The sequence below is a fragment of the Melopsittacus undulatus genome, chromosome 4, assembly GCF_012275295.1.
Source record: "Melopsittacus undulatus isolate bMelUnd1 chromosome 4, bMelUnd1.mat.Z, whole genome shotgun sequence".
Taxonomy (NCBI): domain Eukaryota; kingdom Metazoa; phylum Chordata; class Aves; order Psittaciformes; family Psittaculidae; genus Melopsittacus; species Melopsittacus undulatus.
The window spans coordinates 73,211,505-73,236,248 of NC_047530.1; the positions used below are offsets into that span (position 1 = coordinate 73,211,505).

At 44.4% G+C, this 24,744-nt stretch overlaps 1 protein-coding gene across 5 annotated transcripts in view; it reads right to left on the minus strand.

The window, feature by feature from the left end:
• FMNL2 (formin like 2) overlaps window positions 1-24,744 on the minus strand; it is a 145,494-nt gene that overhangs the window by 52,636 nt on the left and 68,114 nt on the right. For all 5 annotated transcript variants that reach the window (XM_034061646.1, XM_034061648.1, XM_034061647.1 and 2 more), the window contains exons 2-5: window positions 14,499-14,582; window positions 5,522-5,602; window positions 1,864-1,940; window positions 464-547 (exon numbers count right to left, since the gene is read on the minus strand). In XM_034061646.1, the coding sequence (XP_033917537.1) occupies window positions 464-547; window positions 1,864-1,940; window positions 5,522-5,602; window positions 14,499-14,582 (326 nt within the window). The remainder of the gene's footprint in view (window positions 1-463; window positions 548-1,863; window positions 1,941-5,521; window positions 5,603-14,498; window positions 14,583-24,744) is intronic.

Sequence of the window (24,744 nt, forward strand, 5' to 3'; positions counted from 1 at the left end):
GGAGTTGGGCACTAATTACAAACTGATTCTTGCCTGCTTCCACACATCTGTTAAATTTTTTTTTCACTGTACCCCTAAGACAGTTTGAGGCCAAAGCTCAACATGGTCTTAGAAATAATCTCAAGGCTTACATTTTTTTTCCTCTGCAAAACATTATCACAGAATCCTAGAATCAACTAGGTTGGGAAAGACCTTTAAGATCATCAAATCCAACTGTTACCCCAGGACTGCCTATGGTGCAACAGGTTTGCATAGGACCCCTATAAGGCAATAGGTTTGCACTATTAGCATTTTCCCTGCTCTAATGTATGTACATAGTATTGTACCAAGCTACTAGCAGGAGAGCTCTGATGCAGAGACAGCTGCAGCTCTGCCCCGGCATATCCTTCTCTTGTTCTGTATAGATGGTAGGGTTCTTGCTCTGCCTTGCAAGCCCAGAGAGTACAAGGCAAGTCTTACTTACGTGACTGCATACTGTGCAAATGACAAGTACTCCACCAGAACATCCAGGCCTTTGTTTTCTTCATTCAGGAACTCCCTGACCCATCTGTTAGAAAAATCATCAGACACCAGAGCATTTAGTGGTCTTTGTGAAGTTACTGGAATTCTTGTCAGATAAACCAGATAGAACCATTGCAGGAAAGGCAGAACTTATGAGTAGACCTTTGCTTTCTCAATCAGGAGAATAGGGCTTTTTAAAAATGCCCTTTATTATTTAGAGGACTTCACAAATGTACCAAAACAAGCTTTTTTTTTGCAGCACTAAAGTGGGAAAAATGCCACAAAATAAAAAAAAAAATTAAAATGCATAACCTCCCCTCCTCCCCCCCGCATACTCTGCACTGCTCAGAAACTAGGCATTTGCTCTTCCAAGCACTGAGCTCTGGAACTGGTAAGTGCCTTTCCCATCATAGTGGTGGTACTGGAAGAGGCCCTGGGTGCTCTGAGATGTTCAGCTGCTGCCCAGCTTCACTCCAAACCCAGGCTCATCTCCAGCACACACTACTGTGCAAACCACGAGGCAGTGACTACAGCCACCTTCTAATGCATGAGTCACAGGGACCTGGCTTATTTTTTATCACATCCTTATCTCCAGCAGTCTTTGAAAGCATACAGACAGCACACCAGCAAAAGAGTAATCTGACATCTTGGATGTACATTTAACAGTAACTTTGCCTTTTGTTGTTTTCTTTTTAAAGGTATTAACCTATTACTGCAAATTTTGGCTACTAAGAGTTATATAAAATAATCTGCAATTTGGAGAAGTCTGTTACCTTCCAAAACCTCAAAAACACCATGTAAAGTTTGAACCAGTTCTGAACCAGCTTCTGATCCCAAGACCCAGAGGTAAGACCAGTGGAAATGCAGACGGGAACAACATGTTTGATAAAGAACTACATCTTTGGTGATTCCTTTAGTTTTGCTATTTGAGAGGAAGCTATTTGTGGAAGTAAAAGCCTGGTAACCTTACTCACAGTCAGGCTTCATGAACTGCATCATGTAAAAGCTATAAAACAGCATGGGGGTGTTTTTTATACATGTACTTACAGCTGCAGTACTATTATTATTCTAGACACATAATGCCCACTCTTGCTCTGACTGACTCAGGAAGAGCAGAAGTTAACTGCAATCATTTTGCAGCCTTCACAGAGATGTGGATGAACCTTATCATGAAAGAATTAGAGTTGAATTATTCTCCTGAGATGCCCAGTTATCCCTCAACTGAGCCGTTCAGGCTTTAATAATCAATCAAGTGGTATCACAGCTTTACATGCAGAGGTATTTCCTCAAAGACATCCATCAATAGATGCAAAAAAAAAAAAATTAAAAATTCTTAAACCAGATGTCATCAAAAATTCTTACCCGATGTGATTTGTTCTTAAAGAAATTTCCAGTTCTCGGAGTACTTGAGTAGACTCTTGGACTCGTCTTCTGAATTTCTGTAATTGAGCAAGCGGGCAAAAAGAAAAAAAACATTTAGATTCATGTGATGCTATTAAAAATATCAACACCTCATAAAGCACAGATTGAATAAATAAAATATTAAGGTAGAGTGAGAACGCCTTTAAATCCTGAAGAATGCAACAGCAACAGTCTGGCAGTCAACAAAAACATGCACAAAAAATAATCACTTCTGTTCCCATGCACATTTTTGAGTTTCTAGTATTAAAACAATTAAAGGCCTGTAGATAAATAGACACATCTTTATAATACAAGCTTATTATTATATATATATAATATATATTATCTGTTTGATATATATAGATACTAAACCAGTATATAGATATTGGTTTACTATTGAACTCTCCATTGAGAACTACAGTGTTTGGGCTTCATTCTCAGTCTGGTGCTTTAATCTTGCTCTCGTGACTTTACACCCACACCAAAAAACCTGACATCCTTTCTGTAAAATTACCATATCTGTGGGTGTGAGCCAGTAATGAAATACACATGTGCTGCCATCTGCATGCTTTAATAATCTGTGCACACTAAATTGTATTTGCAAAAACAGATGCTGGGGAAAGGCCATAAAATATCAGAAGTAAGACACTGCAGTAGAAAGGAGACGAGGTTTTGCATCATCTCCATATGGGAGGAGAAAGAGAAACCTGGCAAAACCTCACTGGGACACAGTGAGAGACCCACTTCACTCCACAGCTCAAAGCAGGCACTGGTCACAGCAGAAGATCTCTAAGTGCACAGTGACTCATCTTGAGTTGGGTCAAGCAGCTCATCTTCATTGTCTGCAAAACTAACTTGCAGTAGGGCTGCAACAGGGCTTTTGGTATGCAGGCAGAGTGAGCCAGCAATGCATTCTCCTCTACCAGTCAGAGAAAGACTGTCCCCTTCTCTCTTTCCTTCTGTTTCTTGTCCATGGAAAAGTACTAAAACAGCTGGATAAATTATCCTGGAGCAGTTATTCTGGTAAATTCTCATTTGTGAACAAGGTAAATGAGAGTAGAAGTGGATGGGCAATCATATCTTGGAATTGCAGTACTTAACAACCAACCTGGTCATCCTTTATCACACACACAGACTTGATGTGTTTGGAAAGACTTTATAAAAGCTTAGGATGCAAGCAGTGCTGCTGCAAGTAGGACTGCTCTGAATACAAGGGAAAAAGGATTTGTTCTCAGTGCAACACAATAAAATCAAGGGTACTACTTGTCAGTTAATAATTCTCTCGAGTTCATTTGCTGAGGTGAATATGATGCAAGGATAGGATTCACCTTGCCTTGCTGACCTATGTGAAAATTATCAGCTGCCTTTTTCACCAGTCTTTTATCACATGGTAGTTAGTACCACAGGCTTTCTTGAGGCATGACTAAATCCAACCTCAGAAAGGCCACTGGCAGACTGAAAAAGAAGTCTCACTGTAAAGTCCTAGTAGACAGAAGGTGCTATTAATTTTTACTTTGAAACAGGTCATTGAGAGCAGAAGTACAGTTTCTCTGGGCCTCAGTTAATTAGCTCAGAGTACAAAAACACAGTACCTTCTCTCCGAAGAGTTTACACAATGTAATTGCAAGCAATATGAAACCTTAGCTCTCTAGAAGTAAAGGTAAAATACTGATGTAGCAAGACACAGGCAGGAGGCTGGGGTGAGAGGGCACAGCAGAAATAGGAAGCACGTTTCCACATGCCCCATGTGGGGCCACCATCCCCCCAAGGAGACCAGGCTGCTCTTTGCAGCCATGGCAGAGAGCAATGAACAGGCTCCATGCCTTACAGGACTCCAGTAGCCACCAAACTGCAATTCCTTTATAGATGTGTAATTTCAACACTTCAATTTTCCAAAATTCAGCTCAGATGAAAAGCAACTGTTTTCCCAGGAAGAGCCACTATTGACCCCAATTACAAGCCAAAAGGTACACTTTTCAGCAGCATTTGGAGCCACCTTCACTTGGCCACACTGGGGATCATCAGCCAAAACACTGACACCACTTCATTTACAGCAATAATCCTGGTAAGATGAGCTCTCCCCACAACATCCATCCAGAAGCCCATTTGTAAATCTTTCTGCCTCGCAGCACAGGCTGAGGAAAGGCTGCTGGTGATACAGAATAACAAAACAAAAGAGAGGAACTCAGTGGAGTTATTTTTAGGCTCCTTCAGTTTTGTCATTTGTCATGGGACTCTTATAGTGGTATTAGGATAAGAAAGGCTTCAATGTGTGCCCATGGAGTAACCACAGAGCAAAGCCAAACACTGAAAGAATTTCAAAAACCCTTCAGGAGAAAACACACAAAGACCCCTGTTCACCATTATTTTATTTTTTCTTTAAACTATACTCAGCTACAGGCAAATTTAAGGGTTTCCTACCAAAGGGCTTCCTACTCCTTGTCAGAGTCTGCAACAAGAGAAGCACTGTCAGAAGACATTACTGCAGCCCTGAAGACAGGAGCTAGTGACGGCACACTGGAGCACAGGGTGCCCAGTGTTTGCCCCTTGCCTGTTGCAGGGATGGAGGTGCACCTCCACCACAGCTGGAGTTGGCCCCAGCCTGGAAGCCCTGTGTCAAGATACGTATTTTACTGCAGGGCACCAACCTCAGCTCATTGTACAGCCACACAAAGCAGCAATTGTGGAGGACAAGGCACAGCCAGTCAATGGCAGGATCTGTTATGCTCGTGCTGCCTTTTTTTAGTTTTGTTTTTTAAAGGCTATTAGAACTATCAGCACAGGATATGAGCCGATACCCAAAGTGGTTAAATACCAAAGGTTCAGCAATGGTCCTCTAAATGGGATGTAGGTTTACTGTCATCCTAGAATCCAGGAGGCTACTATTAAGCTCATCAAATCAGTGCAGAAATATCAGAACCTGCCACAAATACAAGCAGATACAGAAACTACATTCAGGGATGCACAACATTCACATGAAATCATTGTATGACTATGATTACAAAAGTCCAAGTGAAGTTCCTGAGTATCTCATGAGTGATTAGCCAACTATTTTGAAAAAACAATACATAGAAGCATGGATGAGACTGTGCCATGTAAATACAACACAGGTTATACCTTTACTTCACAACCCTGAAACTGCAGATGAGAATGCAAGTGAGAGGGGAGCTGTGCCAGCTGTATTTAACTGCTGTCACACAAATGTCCAGAGAAAAGGACCCAAAACTTCAACATCCCCTTCCCATGGGTGAAAAAAGTGCCATCTGACAGAGATTTCATCCACTAGCACTGCCCGCATGAAAAGTCAGACTTGGAGTACAGCACAGTGATAATTTGTCAGACCATTTATTGAAGCTAAAGTTATTAAAATAAGTTGTTTCATGTGTCAGATGGTCCTTTTGTTTGCAACATCTGTTCTCCTTGCTGAGCTGTGAAAACTGCAGTGTCTTTCCCACTTCTCTTTGTTTCTCTCTGCAGTTTGTTGCATCTCTCAGACTCTTGAGACTTTTACTGGGCTTTTTACACAAAGGCAGGAAGGAACCCAGACCCCAGGACCATCCTCACCAAGGAATGAGGGACAGAATGAGGAATGGGCAAGAGGAAACAGGACACTCCTCACCTTCCTGGTTACAGCTGGATCCAGATAGCCCTTCAACTTCTGGATGTATGTGTGCGGAGGATTTTTCACCTGAAATCTTTCCTGCAGAGGATACAAGAATAAACATCAGCCATTTTAAAACACCTTCTGTACTTACTTACTACATACAATGCATACATACGCATACGTATTTAAAAATAGAGCTTCGTAATATCATTTTATAAGTCCATACCTTATAGAATCATGGAAGCAACCTAGTTGGAAAAGACCTTTAAGATCATCAGGACCAAGTGTTACCCCAGGACTGCCAAGCCCATCACTAAATCGTGTCACTAAGGGCAAACTGATCTCCCCTCATGATCTCCAGTCACAGCAACCCCTCATTTGCCCCCTCACAGTGCCCCATACTATACAGCTGCCACCTATACCCCTCATGGCCACCCCTCACGGCCCATGGCTGCCCCTGCTCTCACCTCATGATCTTCCTGCATGGCTGTCCCTACTCTCCCCTCATGGCTTGTCCCTGCTCTCCTCTCATAGTCTTCTCTCATGGCTGTCCCTGCTCTCTCCTCAGGACCTTTCCTCATGGCCATCCCTGCTCTCCCCTCATGATCTTCCCTCATGGCCACCCCCGCTCTCACCTCAGTATCTCCCTTCACCCCTCATGGCTGTCCCTCCTCTCCCACCACGACCATCCCTGCTCTCCTCTCATGATCTTCCCTCTTGGCTGCTCCTGCTCTCCCCTCGCTATCTCCCTTCTCCCCTCATGGCTGTCCATGCTCTCCCTCATGATCTTCCCTCATGGCCATCCCTGCTCTCCCCTCACCCCTCATGGCCACCTCCCCTGTCCGCTCATGATCTCCTCTCGCCCCTCACGGCCACCCCTCCTCCCCCTCCCAATAACCTAGGCCTCCTGATGCACCCTGGAGCTAGTGGGAATATTTGCAAGTATACAGTTTATGCATTTGTATGCACACAAATAAAACACATTTACGTGTATCTTGATATTCTCAAGCTTGATATATAAAATATACCTTACATATTCAAAGACAATTCTGAATGTTATTTACACATACAAACACACGCACCTGAATTAACAGGGTTTCTGCTAGCCAGGAGTACCGAGAAAGCCAAAGGTTAGAAGAGCAGATGTGTATCCATGTTTGACTGAAAACCATGACCACAAAAGCCAGACACCTTGTTTATCACTTGGAACAAGTCTAAAATGACACTGCATGGTCTAGTCTCATTTTATTGTTCGGATTCCAGAAAAATGAATGCAAGAGCAATATGTTAGTAATAAATAAGTAATATTTTAACTCCAGGATATTAAACTGGATTGCATTTGTAAGGCAATTCTATGTGAATACATCAAATCCCAGCAGCACCCTGCTTCCTATGCCGACACAACGCCTGAGCACCATTGTGCTCCTTGTGCCTTGGGATCAGCTCCCTGCATCACTTCTGCCAGCACCACCAGCATGGGAAGCATGTTGATACTTGAGCCTGTCCCTTCCACCCACAGTTCCCAGGATTTCTTTCCACATCTGTGTCACACGAAGGCAAAGCTGAGGGATCTCCAGCGTGGTGGGAAGCAAGCTGGCAAATGCTACTGAGGCCACCAATCCACTTACAAGTGAAATTATGGACGAGATGCCCACCCGTCCCACTGGGAAAGCCCAGGAAACACCATGTGCCCCTGCTAAGGTTGGAATCTGATCAACCTCAGGACACAAAGGAAGATAGGCTGCCTGCAATGGTGAGCTTTATCCAAGTAAAACATCTAATCATGCACACCCACATTCCCGTTTTCTGTCATATGCCAGCTGCATCCCTGACACCCTATCCCTATCTCACTCACCTGCTGCTATTCCAGCACAGAAAAATTCCTACCTACCTTTGAGACTCATTTCTCACCAAAGGTGAGAATTCCAGCGCAGAAAAATTCCTACCTACCTTTGAGACTCATTTCTCACTGAAGGTTTCCAAATGCCTAACAGTACAGGGGGATGCCTGATCTGCAACCCAGCATCAGCCACATTCAGAAGTGAATTATAGATTTTGATGACAAACACAAGGTCTGCAAATTTTGTATTTTGGGAGCTGCTTGATTTTTGCTTGCTTTACCAGTTGCACTGCCAGCCTGAAATTTATCCTACAAAAGCTGCTGTGAAACACAAGTTCTGAGAGGAGTATGCTGTGTCCAAACCTGTTCAGAGCATTACCAAAAGTTCTGATACTATTTGTATCTTGAAGAATTTTAAACTACTCTGCCTTTTCCCCTGAGAAAAGATCTCATAACAATTTCCTCCTGAAATTTTGCCTTTTACAACTGATATCTGAAACCTCCCTTTATTAGGTCAGGATGCAATTTTGACTACATTATCTGAAAGTTATTTCATAATGAATAGGACACTGCTGCCCAGTTACCAGAATGTACTGTCAGAACACCAAAAGTCATTCCTGTTATTATCTTGCTGCTTGTTGTAATAAAAGTAATTCATAGTGGCGAGAAGGAAAAAATGAACTAAAAAGTCTGCCAGTCTGTGGTCCCTCGGCCCCAGGTGAGAGCTCTGTAAGACAGAGTGCAGACATTTCTTTCCTCTTTTACAACCAGATTTTTTTTCCATGCACCTTCACATATATGGGCCAAACACAGTCCTGGAATTGGCATTTCCTTTTTATCTGAAAAACAGTTCAGAAAATGCAAAGTTCCTCATTGCCAGTCCCTTTCACGTTCCTGTATTTCAATTTGCCGCTAACTGGAACTGCTACTGCTGTGTTAAGGAGAACAGAGACACAACACAGATGCATGGAGTTACAGACGGGTTTTGGAATGATGTGCCAGGGCTCCATCACACAGCTCCACTGGCACAAGCAGAAATCATCTGCCACATCCCAAGAGGTGCACAACAGTCCACCCAAGCATCCAACTCTCACATGCAATAAATGGGAGCAGGCACACCCACAGATGTTGACAGGGGCTTTAAAGGAAACAGAAAAATTAAAACCAAAAAACAGAAGCTCATAAAATAAATGAGTCAAAACACGAAGATGTCAATATTCAAGCTACCCCAACTGCTTGTTTAATTTTTGCATTTTTTACAGGACTGTTAAAGAAACTGTTAGACCAGTTTCTCTGTCAGACTTACAGCCCCCTCAGGATACTGTGGCTTCCCAGTGGGCATAAATGTAAGTTATTTAGAAGCAATTTCCACCCGTTAACCCATTTTAAAACTTCTTCACAGTCGCAGACCGACAAAAAGCACTTTGCAGCAAATGAGAATCTGGCCCACTGCAGACTAGTAAAGAGTCACAGAGGTATCTGGACCTTGGAGACCACCACTGTTTTTCATTTTGCTGCTCAATAGTTTAGTATCAGCTCCAGAGACATTACAGCATTTGAATAACCATGTCTTTCTCTACAAAAAAAAAAGCCCACAAAAGTAGAAGCGTTTTCATTGTGCCACTTGACAACTATGTCCAAATATTATTCTCTGCATTTGCATGTGGTGGAGCACAATCTGAAAGTCTGCTCTTGAGGAAAAGTAGGCAATGTGAGCAGCAAGCAGCAGGCACAGCAGGAGCCTGCTCCTAACTGCAGTCTCAGACTACCAAAACTACGACTTCACATCAGCTCTCCTATTCATTCCTCCCCTTTTTGGAGATTTTCTCATGATGATGTGTAGCTCTGCTGTATTTAGTCTAATCCCCCAGGGAAGCTATTTTGCTCTTATGGGTTTATTTCTCTTACTAACTAATCAGCCATCATCTGCTAAAGCAACGGGAGCTTTTCCTAACTGCCAGTTTTAATTATCAGGAGACTTCAAAATGAAATGCTTAAAGAGATTTAACAAGCACATTTAGTAAGCTGTGATGCAGATACTATACTGTTTTGTTTGTTTTCTTAAAACTTAGCTGTAATTACGTATTTATGTAATAATCTCATCAGTGATTTAGGTTACATGTAAGGAAGAAGTTCTTTACTGCAAGGGTGGTGAGGCACTGGAACAGGCTGCCCAAGCAAGTTGTGAATGCTCCACCCCAGACAGTGTTCAAGGCCAGGTTGGACAGGGCTTTGAGAAAACTGGTCTAGTGGAAAGTGTCCCTGCACATGGCAGGTGGGTTGGAACTAGATGATCTTAAGGTCCTTTCCAACCTAAAGCATTTAGGATCCTATGGTTCTGTGACTTCATTAAAAAAGATGCTGATCATTACTGGATAGAGGAATTATTTGGGCTGAAGGATTTTAAAGGCATTATCCATGAACACCAGACACCAGAAATGCTCTTCTCTAGCTCGTGACCACCATTCACTTGTAGTAGACATCTACTGGTCCTGGAAACATTTACAGCCCTTAAAGTGTTTTTTCTGCTTTGGAAAGCCATGAGGGATTAGCCTTTAAAACTGCCCTTCCCTGACTATTATTACTGTCTCAATTTATCCAGCTTTGACTGTATTAGAGTCTGGTACATGGCAAGCTGAATGGCAGCCCGAAGCTCCCTGACGCCTCTGGGACACTCTGAATGTCTGCTTGCAGCCATCGTCCTCTCAAAAACCTGATGCTCTGCCAGAGCTCACACAGGGTGGGAAGGGACAGGGCTCATCAGACCAGCATGACTGCAGTCTACTATTGCGTTTGCTGTGAATGCTGTAAGCGACTGTGCAGGTTGGCCAGTGTGGGGTCCTCTCAAGGTCCTCTGGTGCTTCTTTAGAGCATTTAGTTCCCCATAGGTCCTCCTGTAGAGACAAACATGCTTCTTGGCTAACACTGAGGCACTGCTGTTCACACACAACTCACTTGCCTTAGATACTGTAAACAAGGAGTTAAAAATCATTGCTTTTTCCTGTCTGTTCCTTCTCTCCACTTTTGGCAATTCCCAATCACTCACTGATCAAATCTGCTCTCAAAATAAGAATTTATATGGCATGGGGTTTAACGCTGTTTGAATGGCAAGGCTGGGGATTTTTACCACACACATATAGAGTTTAAAAATCCATATCTGAGTCTACAAAGTTCACTGAGCAAAAAGCATAATCCAGTGGGTGACATCATGACTGGGACATGGTGGCTTTCTCTCCCAGTCGCCTCAGGACTGGGCCATTCAGACACAACAAAGTTAGTAAATCCTGATGAAACCTATTTTATCTCCACTACGTGACTCATATAAGCACCAATGCTATCTACAGCCCTGAAAGAAGAAAGGCACAGACCAGCAATAACTCAACCCTGCCTTTGTTAGCCACCTAGAAAGCAAACTAACTGACTTCACAAGGATAAAAGGTTCTCTCTTACTTGAAAAATTGCTGAGGAGCAGTGCCAGAACAACAGCTAAGCGTAGAGAAGTGCATGAAAGGAGCCAGCGGTACTGGACCACAGAGCAGTGAGATGACCTGGTCCTCAAGACCTTCCTTTTTACGAGTATTCAGGGAAAAAGCTTGGATGGGGGAGCACAATACCACCCCTGTGCTTCTTTTACCAGCAATTGCCAGAATTAGCACTTTATTTCCTGATGGATACAAAAAAAAATGGGGGGTGGGGAGGGGAGGCCTGGAGGGGGCTTTACTTCAGCATCAAAGAGGAACTGCTGGATTTCTACATTTCCTTTTTCATGAGCTCCTACAAATAACACATCTCCTGTTCACCCAAATCTGGAAAATGTATTAATTCCGCAACCAGGAAATTGTGGCTTTTCCAAAGATCTTTTGCTACCAAAAACATACAGGACATTTTCTGCATTAGTGACACATGCTGTTGTCATTATTATTATTATTATTACTACCCTCACTAACTTGTTTCATTCTTAGGATTCATACATGTTAGGTAAGCACACAGCACATCCAACTTGTTATTTCCAGCTTGACAGAAATCCCAAAGGCAGGCAGTAACTGCTAGGAGTGCATGAAGCGCATGGATGGTGAACACTGGTGAAAGGAGGTGGACAAGCAGGGCTGAAGACCAGTGTCTTCTCACACCAGGTTACAAATGCGGTGCAGATTTCTACCACCCAGGTCCCACCTCACACAGACCTGGAGAGTGGTTCAGTCCTGGCTCCAGCAATCCAGCCAGCTCACCAGCAGGACAGTATGCAACTTATATATGACTTATTACATTATATATGACTTATGTCTTATTACAGAATGAGATGATAACAGCCGCTTATCCCTGCAGTAAGTAGACCGAATGGCCATGCTTCAGGAGAAATTACCCCCAACACAGGCAGCCCCTGGAAGCAAAGCTGAGGGGCAGCAGAGGACCCCCACCCAAGAGGCTGCTAGAGAAACCCACCACCATCCTGGTAAGCCCTAGAAGCCAGCAGCTGCCTTCATTCAGAGTTACACTAGGAAAGGGAGCGAGTTCTACAAATACCTCACTGATGATATTTTGGATGTAAACCACATGACTTTCATCTTTGGTCTCTTAATTCATTATTCTGCACACACACCTCCAGTGTCTCCAAAGCTGAGGACATGGTGATGCCCCTGCTATAATTTGCCATTAGAGGGCAATGAAGAACTTTGTTAAGATGTCCCAAACATCTGTGCCCCTTCCGTATGTCTCATGGCAAGCAACTGGATAGAGGCCTAGACTACACTAAAGGGATGGCTCGCCATGCCAGAAAATGGTATCCTCTTGCCTGCCTGGATCATTCCCAACACTCACCCCCCAGATGACTCTCAGCCTTCTCCAGGATGGGCAACAGGTTTACTGGCTTTGCTCTTCTTCTCCTCATAAGCTAAGCAGGAGACGTACGGAGCAAGCTTTTAGGACACCAGCAGCAACATTTAAATTACTTGCAAGGTTTATAGACAAAGGAGTAGAAAATACCCCACGGTATGAATCCTCCACAACCAGCCCAGCAACCCTTACAATGATTCACTACAACATGCACAATCCTACTTATGGTAGATTATTATTATTATTGGGTTTGCTATTACTATCACTATGAGGCTGGTAGCTCCCCACTTTTGTAAGTCTCACTTCTGCAAAAGTGAGAGCTCCTTTTGGGAGTGTAACTCTCTCCCCTAACAGATTCAAAATATTTCACAGATCAGGGTCTGCTTTACAGAGTGTTTAGAAAATATCATCTAAGAGCAACCTCTGGACATGTTTTCCTTTCAGATGTAAGCTGAAAACCAGCACAGAAGGGTAAGAGTTAATTTCCTCAAGCTGTTACATTAATTAACATCCTCAGTTCTTCATTAAGCAAAAGAGGGTAAAACGGTGCAACAGGTGATACCAATAGAAAAATTTGCATCTACACTAAAAACACTCTGTGCAAAATCTATTCCTGGAAGTACTTTTAGCTATGTACCATAATTATGTGGACAGATATGAATATTTCACACCCCATATGTTGCATTATCGTGGTTTACAGACACCTGCTTCATGATGCTCTAATTTACAGCAGCTGGCAAGCACCCATGAGGAATGCCAGAGAGGCTATGGAGCTGTGACAGATCACAGATATACAGCCCTTAAATGCCCAAGAACCTCCCCTTGGATGGCCAGACCCTGGAAGCATGGCACACGGTCATCTCCCACCCTTTTGAGATCCTCACAGTGTTGAGCTTCACACTGCTGGTTACAACAGTCCTGTGCTGCTTCCCTGGCTACCCTCCCCAAGCAATGGGAAGCAGACTCATCCCAGCCCGGGGGTGGACTTAGTGTTGTGCAAGGAGCTATTAAGATATGCGATTACTCTAGATTGCAAATTTCCTTCATTTCCATTTGCTCATCCCTCCTATCTTCCTCCAGAGTTCAGGAGTGAATCAGCAGCAGCTGCATGCTGCAAAGGGTGGGTCAGCTCTGAGGTGGGAGTTTGCACATTGAAGTTGTGATCTAACTGCTTCTGTCTGCTCCACTGCCAGCTCCAGCACAAAGCTCACACTTACTTGTACGTGCTCTGAGTGTGCATGCTCTAAGCAAACATTCATGAAACAAATCACAGTAGATGAAGCGATTTGTTCAGTGTCTCATTAAACTGAAACTTTAAATAGGTCATCGCTTTACACAGAAAACTCATAGAAAACAAAAGCTAGTAATTCTTCATTCAGCTTTACTTTAAGGTAGCTGGATTTTTTCAGAGGCTCCACCATAGGAACAGCTAAACAGGAAATGTCCCAAAAACCTATTTATTATAATGTTCCTGACCTCACAGCATGACTGTACTTTCTGCCAAACTCTCCTCCTGGTACCGCTGTGTTTACATTTCAAGGAAACATCCTACTTTCATAGTCCTGGATCAATTATTTTCATTAGTGATTACTTCTGAAGTTTATGGCAAAACCTTATTTTGCTGCTAGCTCAAAATGCAGAACCTACCTTCAGTATGCTTCACTTTCTCTAAATAATAACATTTCTGTTCATTTGCCATGGCAGAGCCAACCTGTTAATTGCTCTATACTGCTGCCAATTGTGCATGCCACAGCAGAGCTCATACACAGAAGATCCGTCAGCATATGCAGCTGCTTAATCCCAGATTGTTGCTCAGCCTCTAAGACGAAGAGGAGTACATCACCATTCACCTCTCCCTGAAGGCAACAGCCACTGCCACCTGCGACAGTGGCTCATGACATGAAAAGCTAAATACTTGCTGGATGGAGACTATTCATACATTCATTCATTTTACACAGGTCAAGACAGACCAAACTCAAAGCCTTCTCTGAGAGGTGACTGAAGGTCAGTCTTTTTGAGTCTGTGCCAGACAAAATACTCAGCATTCACCACTCAAGAGGAAACAGGCACAGGGGTGATGGTAACATCACAGGGGAAAGAAATATTGCTCTGTGGAAAAAAAAAAAAAAAGAATTCTTATTGCAAGACTTCTATGAGTTGTTACCAATAATGGAGCATAAGGCCAAGGAAATGAGTGTTTGAAACTATTCAAAAACTTGGTCTCTGCAAGGTCCCTTTTCTAAGCCCAGGGACGCCACTGATGAAACCCAGTTGGTGCTCTCGATGAGATGCACTAAAAGCCCTCCAGACCTCCCTTACCTGGTCACAGATCAGCTCCCACTTCTTCTCATTGTCATACTGCCGCAGAAGCCGGGCTTTGTCAGGCGGCAAGTTCATCGCATTCTGTGGAGAAAAGAGAAAGCAAACGTGAGGGACCACAGAGGGCTCAGGCTCCAGCAGAGTCAGACATGAGCAAACCAAGGCAACGTGGCTGTGGTTGCTTTAATTGTTTTATGTGAATTCCTGTTGACAGGGTTATTCAGAAACGTTCCTTCTAAATGTCGTCTTTGGCCCCAAAAGCGCCAGTGAATCACAAGGCACCAACAGACAAAGCTTGGTGCTGGGACACAGGAGGAAGGGAGTGACTGGAGCTCATGACCAGCCACCTCCATCCAGAGGAAAGGACAGGGCTTTCTCCTCCTGCCATGGCACAGGAGCCACCTTCCAGCCCAGATGGGTCCCTGTGGCGCACCACATCCCCTCTTCCCTTTGCCAGCCCTGGCCTGAGCTCTTTCATAAGGGAAACAGAAACTCCAGCTGCAGGCTGGGGACTGCAGAAGGCCAGTTCTCGCCAAACAAGATCTTGAAATGCCAATTCATTTTATTTCAACAGCAAGATGCTATTCAGGTTTTTAAATGTCACTGCATGCAGTCTTATCTGAATAATACAGATCCCAGAGGCAGGACTGCTGCTGCCCATCCTGACGTTGTGCTACTCACATAAGGAAAGATAACAATCATAACAATCCTGAGACTGTGAATGACAACCTGCAGTAACGAGTCAGAAGGCAGAGGAGAGGCAGCAATTAAATTATGCCTATCATTTGCTGGCTCCTTTGATGTCAGTTGAGATACCTCTCTATGGGCAGTTGTCTGGGGTAGGGCAGCACAGGCTGGCTACTCACTCCCAAGGCAGTTTTCCTAAGAGCCATATCTCTAAATGCGCAGCATAACTGTCATGCTTACACTGCTGGAGAACCCAGGAACACCTTGAGAGCTTCGCAAACAACAGGTCTGGAGAGCCTCCCTATCAGCACAGCAAGGCAAAGTGGCTGAATGAAAACCAGCCAAGCACCTTTTTGTCTCCAGCACTTGCTGGTCTCCAGCTTGGATTCCCAGACCGGCTAGTTATCTCCTGTTAAGCCTCAGGACCACAGCCTCTGCTGGTCCATCTGGACTGCTGCAGGGACAGGAGCATAGTGCCCGTCAGTCCCTGCAGCATGCTGGATGGAGGCAGGCCAGTGCTGTGCACATCTGCAGTACCAGCAGGCAATACCCTTCTGCATTTAATTTTTAAAAGGCTGTGGGAGGCATAAAAAGAGGCCAGAACCAGAGGCTGTTAAATAAGCCTGTAATGAAGCAGTAATCAATACACTGGCAGTTAGGTACCGAAACACTCTGCTCTAGAAGTGTACATCTTCACAAGCTGTGCAAAAGGAAGATTTACAGATTTATTAAAAGCAGGCTGTCCTGGAAGTCTTCAGAAACACTCTCAGACACCAACAAGAGCATCTGTTACGATCAGCCCAGCCTGCTGACCCTGAATGGCACACCATAAAACCAAAATTAACGTAAGTCCCCAGACAGGGACTGCAGGAGCCAAGGGCAATCCCCATCCTGCTGGGACAGTGTGCATAGTGCTGACCCCACTGACAGGCACTGCACCAACCAGGTGAGCTTTGGGGGATGAGGGGCTTTGAAGGAAAGCCAAGAGGTTCACTGGTAGCAGCTGGCCATCAATGGCAAAGCTTTCCAACAGTTTCTGGGTGACTGAGCACTATGTCCCCACTGTAAACACAAGGTTTTTCCTGCTCTTATTGCAGGGGTAATGTATGATGCAGGACTACCCTGCCCTGCAGCTCCTGCAGGGCTTACACATCCCAGCTGACCTGCTAACTCACAGGCCAGGCTGTCAGTCTGCTCCCAGCCCAGCTCAGTCCTGGTGGGAGGCAGTCACAGGGCGAGGGCTGCTCCCTCCCAGTTTCAGATTTCCTTCTCCCTGGGCTTACTTGTGCAGCCTGAGCTGAAAACAGGAGGGCTTGGGAGTGACTCAGGAGCAGATGTGGCATTCCTGCTGGCAGCCATCTGTGCTCCCCCTGTATGAGGCTGCATGTAGTGATCCCCTCTCGTCTGAGGCGCCCTGGCATGGTGCAACCACCACTTTCCCTCTGCTGCTGTGCCTCACCAGCACGCTCCCTGAAAGCACAGGAGCACAGGCATGAACAGTGACACATGCACCAAACACTGCCCTTCCAAATCTTCAGTGGGACAGCAAATGTCTCTTCTTTACCGGCAATACTGCGGACCCCTGAGGGCCTCTCTCTGATGCACACAGAACCATTGAGGCAGGCAAGGACAGCACGGGTCTCCAATCCATCCGTCTGCATGTTGCAGTTGTATTTGCTATTGTCTCACAAGACCTTATCTCCATCCATCCTGGCTGATGAGTGTCACCCACTCTTGGGGATCCCCTCCACCAGCCTGCTGTTGTGATGACTGTTCTTCCTAAGGCTTGTTTTCCATCAGATAACAAATACTCTTCCTTTTGCTCATCTGTGCTGTCATGTTGACAGTATTTATAGGCTGTGATCATATCTGCACTTGATTCTCCTCTCAGTCTCTCACCATGTAACTTATCAGTTCTACTTATCATTTTAATGCACTACTTGGTATTTTTCCTGGGGCTTCTTCAAGCACCATTCCTTACCTCTGAGGATGCAACATATTTCATAGCTAAGCCAAGTCTCAGCTGTAGGAAAAGCTTCACTGCTTACATGCAATACATGCCTTGTCAAACTCTGATCTTCCTATAGCTCGCCAGCTTACCCAATCAGGCTGGCACTTGGAAAAGAAACCTGCCTGGAAACCTTTGCAGGATTCAGCCACGGCAAAAGTTCAGTGTGGATGAAAGTCTGAAACAGGGAGAACAAGACCCAGGCAGCAGGCTCCAGTGATCTCATTTCAAACTGAATTATATCTGATCTCACTCTGAAATGCGAACTCCTTTGCTCCACATAATTGTGCTGCACACAACCATTCAATGTATTTCAACAACTACTGCAGTTCACTTCAGATGCTCCCCACCTTGGTCTGACAAACAAAATTATTTATGAATATATTGTGTGCAACCAGGTTCAAATCCCTGTAAGCGCTGGATGATTTACACCTACTCACTTCTCAATAAGAGATTTTAAACAGTTTTAAAACCTGTGTGGGTACAAGTCCATTACCACGCTCTAGACAGGACCCTCCACCGCAGCAAACAATGGCAGGCCACCAATGAAGTCCTTCTAGCTTCTTCCTTCATGTCTTCTGGAGGGAACTGTGAGGGAAGCTACTTCTGCTGTCTGCAGCCCCTCTGGCCTCATCACTCATGTGGTAAGGAGGGAATGCACTTGGACCAGGGCTCTTCATGCTAGCAGAGTCAGTTTGACATTTAACTTTTATGTCTTATACATAAATCAGTTTGAATGGCCTTCTTAGCAACTGCTATCAGATTGCAGTCATTTACTGGAAACCTTTGCAAGACGTTCTCACTCACAACTTGAGGCTATAACCTGAGGCTCTCCGCTTGTTGCACAGGCTTATTTCTGCACCACACATGCCCTTTTCTCCATCCAAGACACCTGGTGAATTGGATCTGCTGCTCCCCTGGAGCTCCCATTCCTTTAGCCAGGCTCTCCTGCAGCCTCCAGGCTGATGCCCCAGCACACCTGACCCCACTCAACATCCAACTTCATCGAGGCCATCAGCCTTGATGAATGAACCAAGTAACCCTTGTTTTGTTGTATAAAATAATGCAGGTGTAGATCATACCTTCTCTAAAAGCTGGACTAATGGTGGTCTTCATGTCTTCCTGTTAACAACTGCTCCCTGCTGGAAAACTACTTTCTAAACCACAGCATTTTTACTTAAATGGGAAACAATGTATTTTCCTTATGTCTATGCATGGCACTGTACCAATGGGCTTTCTGAAATCAAAGTATACTACATTTAATTGCATAACCTTTAACTGTTGCATCAGTAACTATGGCAAAGAAGGCTACTGAATTTGCTGGCTTAACCTGACCGATTGCAATAGTTTTGACTGTAGTCATAACTAAACAGATGCGTTAGCAGTCTGGATTTCTTGCTCTCTGTGGATCAGTGAAATGACTCACAAGCGTCTCCTGGCCACTTCCAGCTCTTACAACTATGGGCTTCACAGATACCAGCATTTTTTAGTTAACTACAGGTCTATGACCTGGGATATCTCTTTCCTTCGTCACCCTAATTAGAGTTCATGCTTTGAAGGCTTTCGATAGCATAACTATTCCACTCCTGATGCAACCTAAACCCTTCCTGTTGCCAGAAGGGGTGGCACTCTACTCCCTTCCCTGTGTCCCCAGCCAGATTGTTCCTTACCTTCCCCCCCATATCACCACCAGCACTGATGCATGGAGGCTTCTTGCCAACAGCACAGACTTTGACCAGCTCAGGAAGAACTGTACTTTAATACTAGCTACCCATCTTCCATCAGGATCCCATCATGGGCCATAAGAGATCATTTCTTTTAGTGGCAACAGTAGTTAAAGCAGCCCCACTGCCTTGTACCCCACTGCCCTGCATCCCCATCCCCAGATAGGCCTGCACACATGCCCGCATGTGTTATGCTAAACATGACCTAGATTAAAAATAACCATTTGTGGTCAAGCTCTTCTTAATTCAAGTCAATGCCATGAGTCCAACAAACTTCACTATGGCACAAACTGAGAGGCTGCCAGGGCCATGCCACAGCTCTGTGCTGGACCCCATAGCAGCTGTGATACCACTTCACCATGTTCAGGTTTTTGCCTCTTACACCCTGTCATTATACCAGGTCACACAGCCCAGTGTAAAACACTGGCACCCACCAGCCCTGGCTGAGCATCTGTGCCAAGGTGAGCTCTGCAGCTTTGCTCCACTCCTTCCTCCCACAGACTCACAGCCTTAGGAAATTACTCCCACTTTCCTTGCTGTACTGCAAGTTTCCATTACATCACACCACTGCTAGTACTGAGGAGGGGGAAACAAAAACCCCTCTGGCACATCATTCTGCCTTGCTGTCTGCGAGGCAATAGGAAATCGGTGCGTATCGCTGCTTTACAGCCTCTGAGTAAGGTTTCCGACTCCTCAGAAACACCTACAAACACAAATCTGGAGCACTGCGCTCAAGAATAATTGCAATGAGATCCTACACGGCATCGTGCTGTCTGCAAGGGCTGGTTTCCAATCATATTTTGGCTCCAAAACCACATAACTTCTCTTTTTCCCCACAAATTCCAAAGTTATTCATGTCTACTTCTACATGCCAAATAATATAGGTAAGGTTTCCATTCCATTTGCTCTGGGTTGGCATTATAAAGGTAGAACTTAAATTAATCACAGTAGCAGATGGAAAACTGGGTGAAATACTAGCAGACCTACAAAATATTAAATTGCTTAAGAGTTAAAAATAAAACCAGCAGCACATCAAGGAAATATATGTATTTTTAACCTATGAAACAAAGCCCAGCTCTGTCCAAACTGGCAGTCCCAACAGTGTCTCTGAAGCACGGGGCCAGATGACTTGCTAACTGTGCTGTGCACCAGCACACATCCACACTGAGCCTCATTCCAAGGAAGTGATTCCACCCATCCCAGTGTGACAATGAGACCCGTGGTCCAGCACAGGGCAGGAAAATACTCTCTGTTTCCCATGCAGCAGTGTTATCTTCTGGCTGTGAACAGATGGAGGAAAGCAGGACACTACTGCAGGTATCTCAGCTTTGCACTTCACATGCCACCCCCCAGAAAGAGAAGAGCGACTGTAATTACAGCTTCATCACTGAGAGCCAAAATACTCCATAATTCAAAGTAAAAGCTGTGGGTTGCCCTTTGCTGCCCTGTTTAAAATTAAACAAATTTTGTGCCATCTACTATGATGGGCTGGTTTGCTGACTGTAACCTTCTTATCTCTGTTCCCCAGAAGTCTCCACAGAAAAATGGTTTCAACTTAGGTTTTGAGTCAACAGAGCATCTGAATTTGCTACAGAAACTTTTTGACACTAAAATCTATTTCTGTAAGCTGATTTCCAAGACGTGGGTACCACTGCCATGGCACTTGGCTTCACTCTTTGCTTTGAACCTGGCCCTTGGGATATGCACACCATCCCCTTCAACAAAAAAGGAAGGTACCAGTTTGTCCCATTGAGCCATTAAGTGGCCATACATGGTGGCTCCAGGCCTCAGGGGCAATGCACTTGCACAGCACCATTTTTATCAGCATTATCCAGAAAAAAATCTAAAGAAGTAGCCTATGTGCTGCAGATGAATAAAGCACCCAACTCCTGAGTTTATTCATATTACAGAAACATCAAAATGTTCAGCAGCATCTGTGGTTTAGGTAAAGAAAGGGATGTCATATAACTACAGATTTGAACTGCAGACCAGGTCCTGCTGGCATCAGCACCACACACTAGATGCTGGTGATGGGATGACTGAGCTGTATTCTTTCTAAGTTATTCATCATTTTAATGTCAATTAAAGGCTCAATGTTTTGGAAAACAAGTGTAGCAGCAACTTGACTGACTCGAAAGCCTAAGGATTGCTAATTAATAACATTAGACTGATGCTCACTCTTATTAATCTTATCATCTTCAAGTCTAAATCACTTCTATTTATGAATCAGGACATTAGTGTACTAGCAACAAACACAACACAGTTGTCCTGATCCATTTGTTCCCATGAATGATCCTGCATGTGTTAATAAGACAACTGGAGGACATGTATCCCTAAATTAAGAGATGTTTCCACCAGCCAACTCCTATCTGCCAGATGGTGATGGAAAAAGCAGCTCTGCATCACTCCAGGCTCTGGTATGGCAGCAAAGCTCAGCCTGGCAAGGCAAGGCAAGACAAGTCAGTCAATGCTGAGAACTTCAGAGTTGAAGGAAGGCAATATTTAAGGCCCTTTCAGCAAAGAGTTCAGCCTCCCACTTCCATAATGGCACAGTTAACTCTGAATGAAATGAAGGTATCCCTTATTTGTAACTATAGCACCTCCAGTATGACAGGGAATGGTGTAGGTTATCATCCACTCCTCTGGGAGACCCGGCAGAGCAGTTTATATTCCTGAAACCCAATTCCCAGCTCGCTTTCTCCTCCTGCCCTTCCTCTGACTGCAATTATTCCTGCCTTCCACTACTACCAGAGAGACAGGAAAACAAACCTGGATACTTTTCTGGCTTCACAAAAGCACTGATGAAAAAGGTCATGGCTTTGATACTTTAAAACAATATTCCTGGTCCTTGTAAATTAGATTCAGATTCAGGTACTAACACTCAAAGATTTCTCATTACACCAGCAATTGCAGACTTCATAGACCCCCTATCCTCACCTCAGAATAATCTGAGTTCATTCTTCAGCTCACCAGTTACATTTCTCAATTCCATGCAGAGTTTCGTAACAGCCATGCCTATTGCATTTTGCCTCCAGCTCTCCTGCGTTTATCTCCACTATCTCCATCATGATAAGCTGCAACCTTCATTTTTTTCTGCATTACCATCAGGGCTGTTTTAAGGCACAACCTAAGCTATTTTAAACTTTCATTAATATCTAGTGAGTTCTACAAAGTAGATCCAAATTTGGTCCGTAAGTCAAATCCATACCTCCCACCTTCATAAAACTGAGACAGAGCAGCCCTCTTCCCCAGCTACAGCAAGCCTGAGAACAGAACACAAGCTCCTGAGTGAATTCAGGTTTACTTCTTGGCCCTGTGAGGCACCTACATCTTCCCAGAAACCAGGATCCAAAAATAATAAAGATAATTGAAAGCAATATAACCTGCAGTTCAGATCTGTTCATGTATATTCATAAAGACATTGACATTGTCAACCTTCATTGTCAGATATATACAGTTCCTGAGTTTGCAAATGCTCTATCACATTTTCTAAATTTAGTCGATGTGGAAAGAAACCAGTTCATAATATTACAAAGAGAAGACATCTTTACTGAACAGAGGATGCACAGGCAGCAGCGCCAAGACAGGTTTTTGTACTCCTCCTTTAAGGCTTGAGTGATGAAGGATGGCTCAGCTCTTCTGGCATAGCCAACTTGAGAGGAGACAGTGGCTGCTTGGTATTGATTTGGGGCCATCAAATTATCACAAGACCTCCTTATTAAACCCACTCAGTTAAGTTACTTCTGACATGAGGTCTACTAAAGCTCTACAACATCTAAAGCCTTGGTACAGCATTCTTCATCCCAAAGGACTTCCTAGGTGAAATATACACTGACCAGGCCAGCCAGTGCCGCAATGGAGAAGGCTGGTGCCAATCAGGTCATTTAGCCCTGGGTGAAACTCTGTAAGAACTACACTCAGCCCCAAACTCACCTCACTTCCTACTGCAGGGGGTCAGCTCACAGCACTGCCCAGGAGGAGATCCCTTGTCCCTTTCCTCACCTTGCCCCTCACCCTGACCCTCACTCTGACCCTTTCTGAAAGGGAAAGAAAGAAAGAAGCCTATTGGTAACTTCAGTAGCTGCCTACTAAAACACCCTTCACTATTTTTGTTCAGTATTAAAATTAATTCCAGGACCTGGCCCATAAAACAGCCCTTAATATCCTACAATATTAAAATTTAGCTTTTTACATTTTTCTGTGCTACTTAACTTCTCAGTCCTGCTACGGTGTGTTTATTTAGGAAAGCTAGAGGCAAGTGAAGCAATGTCAAAGTTTGATGACTTTATGAGGAATCCAAGCTAGGCCAAAATTAAATGTATTGATTGTTCTAATCCTCCTTTTTTTTTATTTTGTTAAGCTGGTGTTTGATCTAAAAATATCAATGCTCTTGCTGCACAAGTCCTTTCTCCTCCTAAACACACCCTGGCTATGTAGGGAGAGCACTGGAAGAGCAGTACTAGACTTGCCAAAACAAGGTGACTTGCTGGATGCTGCAGCATCCCCTCTCAGACACACAGCATGTGGAGAGTCATCACAGCCCAGGGCTGCAGGGGCAAGGACACTTGCATGAATCTTATCCTCAGAAACATGGCTGGAACAAAACAAGGCAAATTCATCTGTGATTCCCCCCCCCATACATCTCAGTGGGCCTGATGAGGTCATCCAGCAATGTCTATTTTACACATTGAAGCAGAATGCTGGAATCCAGAAAACTGCTGTGAGTACCTGCAGTTCCCCAGCAGGCAAGGAAGGACTAAACCATCCAGAAATCCAGCAGCAGGGAAGGATAAATACTTCTTGGGAGGTCAATCACCTCCTGGGTGTTTACAGACAAACGGCCCCACTAGCAGCAGTTCCGCTGGCAGCACATCACCCCTGAATCCTGATGGAGCAGAGCCCAGAGACATTTCCAGTGAGAAAGCCAAGGTGTCCCTGCCCCATGCAGCAGCAGTGGACAATGTCCATGTGTAAGGCTGATGCTCAGATGCCAAGAAGATTGTTTCGATGCCTGTGTTTTCCCATCACTGTGGTTCTCCACGACTTCCCAAGCCCCTCCACGTCTGGCCACACTCATCAGCTCTCCTCTGAGCTTCCACGATATGCTTTTCACTTCGCTTCTCTACTTTGTTTTATCAGCATTGACATTTGCATATTTATGATAAATTAGCATTTAACTTCAAAGCTCTTCACAGAGGTTAATCCACACTCTATAAATACTAGCAGAGGCGCTCTACAGATGAAAGCACTGACAAGGAGATGTTTAACACTGCTACAGATGAAGCTGCAGGTGTGAGCAGGCATCTCAGCATTTCCTGCTGCTGCTGTGGACTTGTTCCCATGCAGACACAGCCACAGCTTGTGTCCTGAGTCAGAACACCTTTGTCTCAGCAACGCAGGTCTCACTGAGCAGTCACCATGCATCTGATGCCGCTGCTGGAACTTCATCTGGGAAACCTGTTGAAGGTCTAGGTGGCCAAGGACAACTGCTGTACCAGAGAGCTGCTTGTTCCTGTCAGAAACTCAGCCTTGGCCTAATGTGTTTCACATTTTGGAAAAGCAGAAACCTCATTAATTCACCACTGAAAAAAAGTTTCATGCTACAAAAGCTTCAAAGCCCAGCTCGCCACTGACTCACCCCGCCTGGAAGATTGCTCCAAACAAGCCCCGCAGCTTTATTAAATCATTCAAAGGCACTCACTACTGATAAGGCAAACCACAAAATCCAAAATTAATGCTGTTTTAGTGAAAAGTCTGAGAAAGTGTCTTACAAAGAACCAAAATAAATACATCAAAGGCTGTGTTTGGACTTGTACAGACTGTGGTC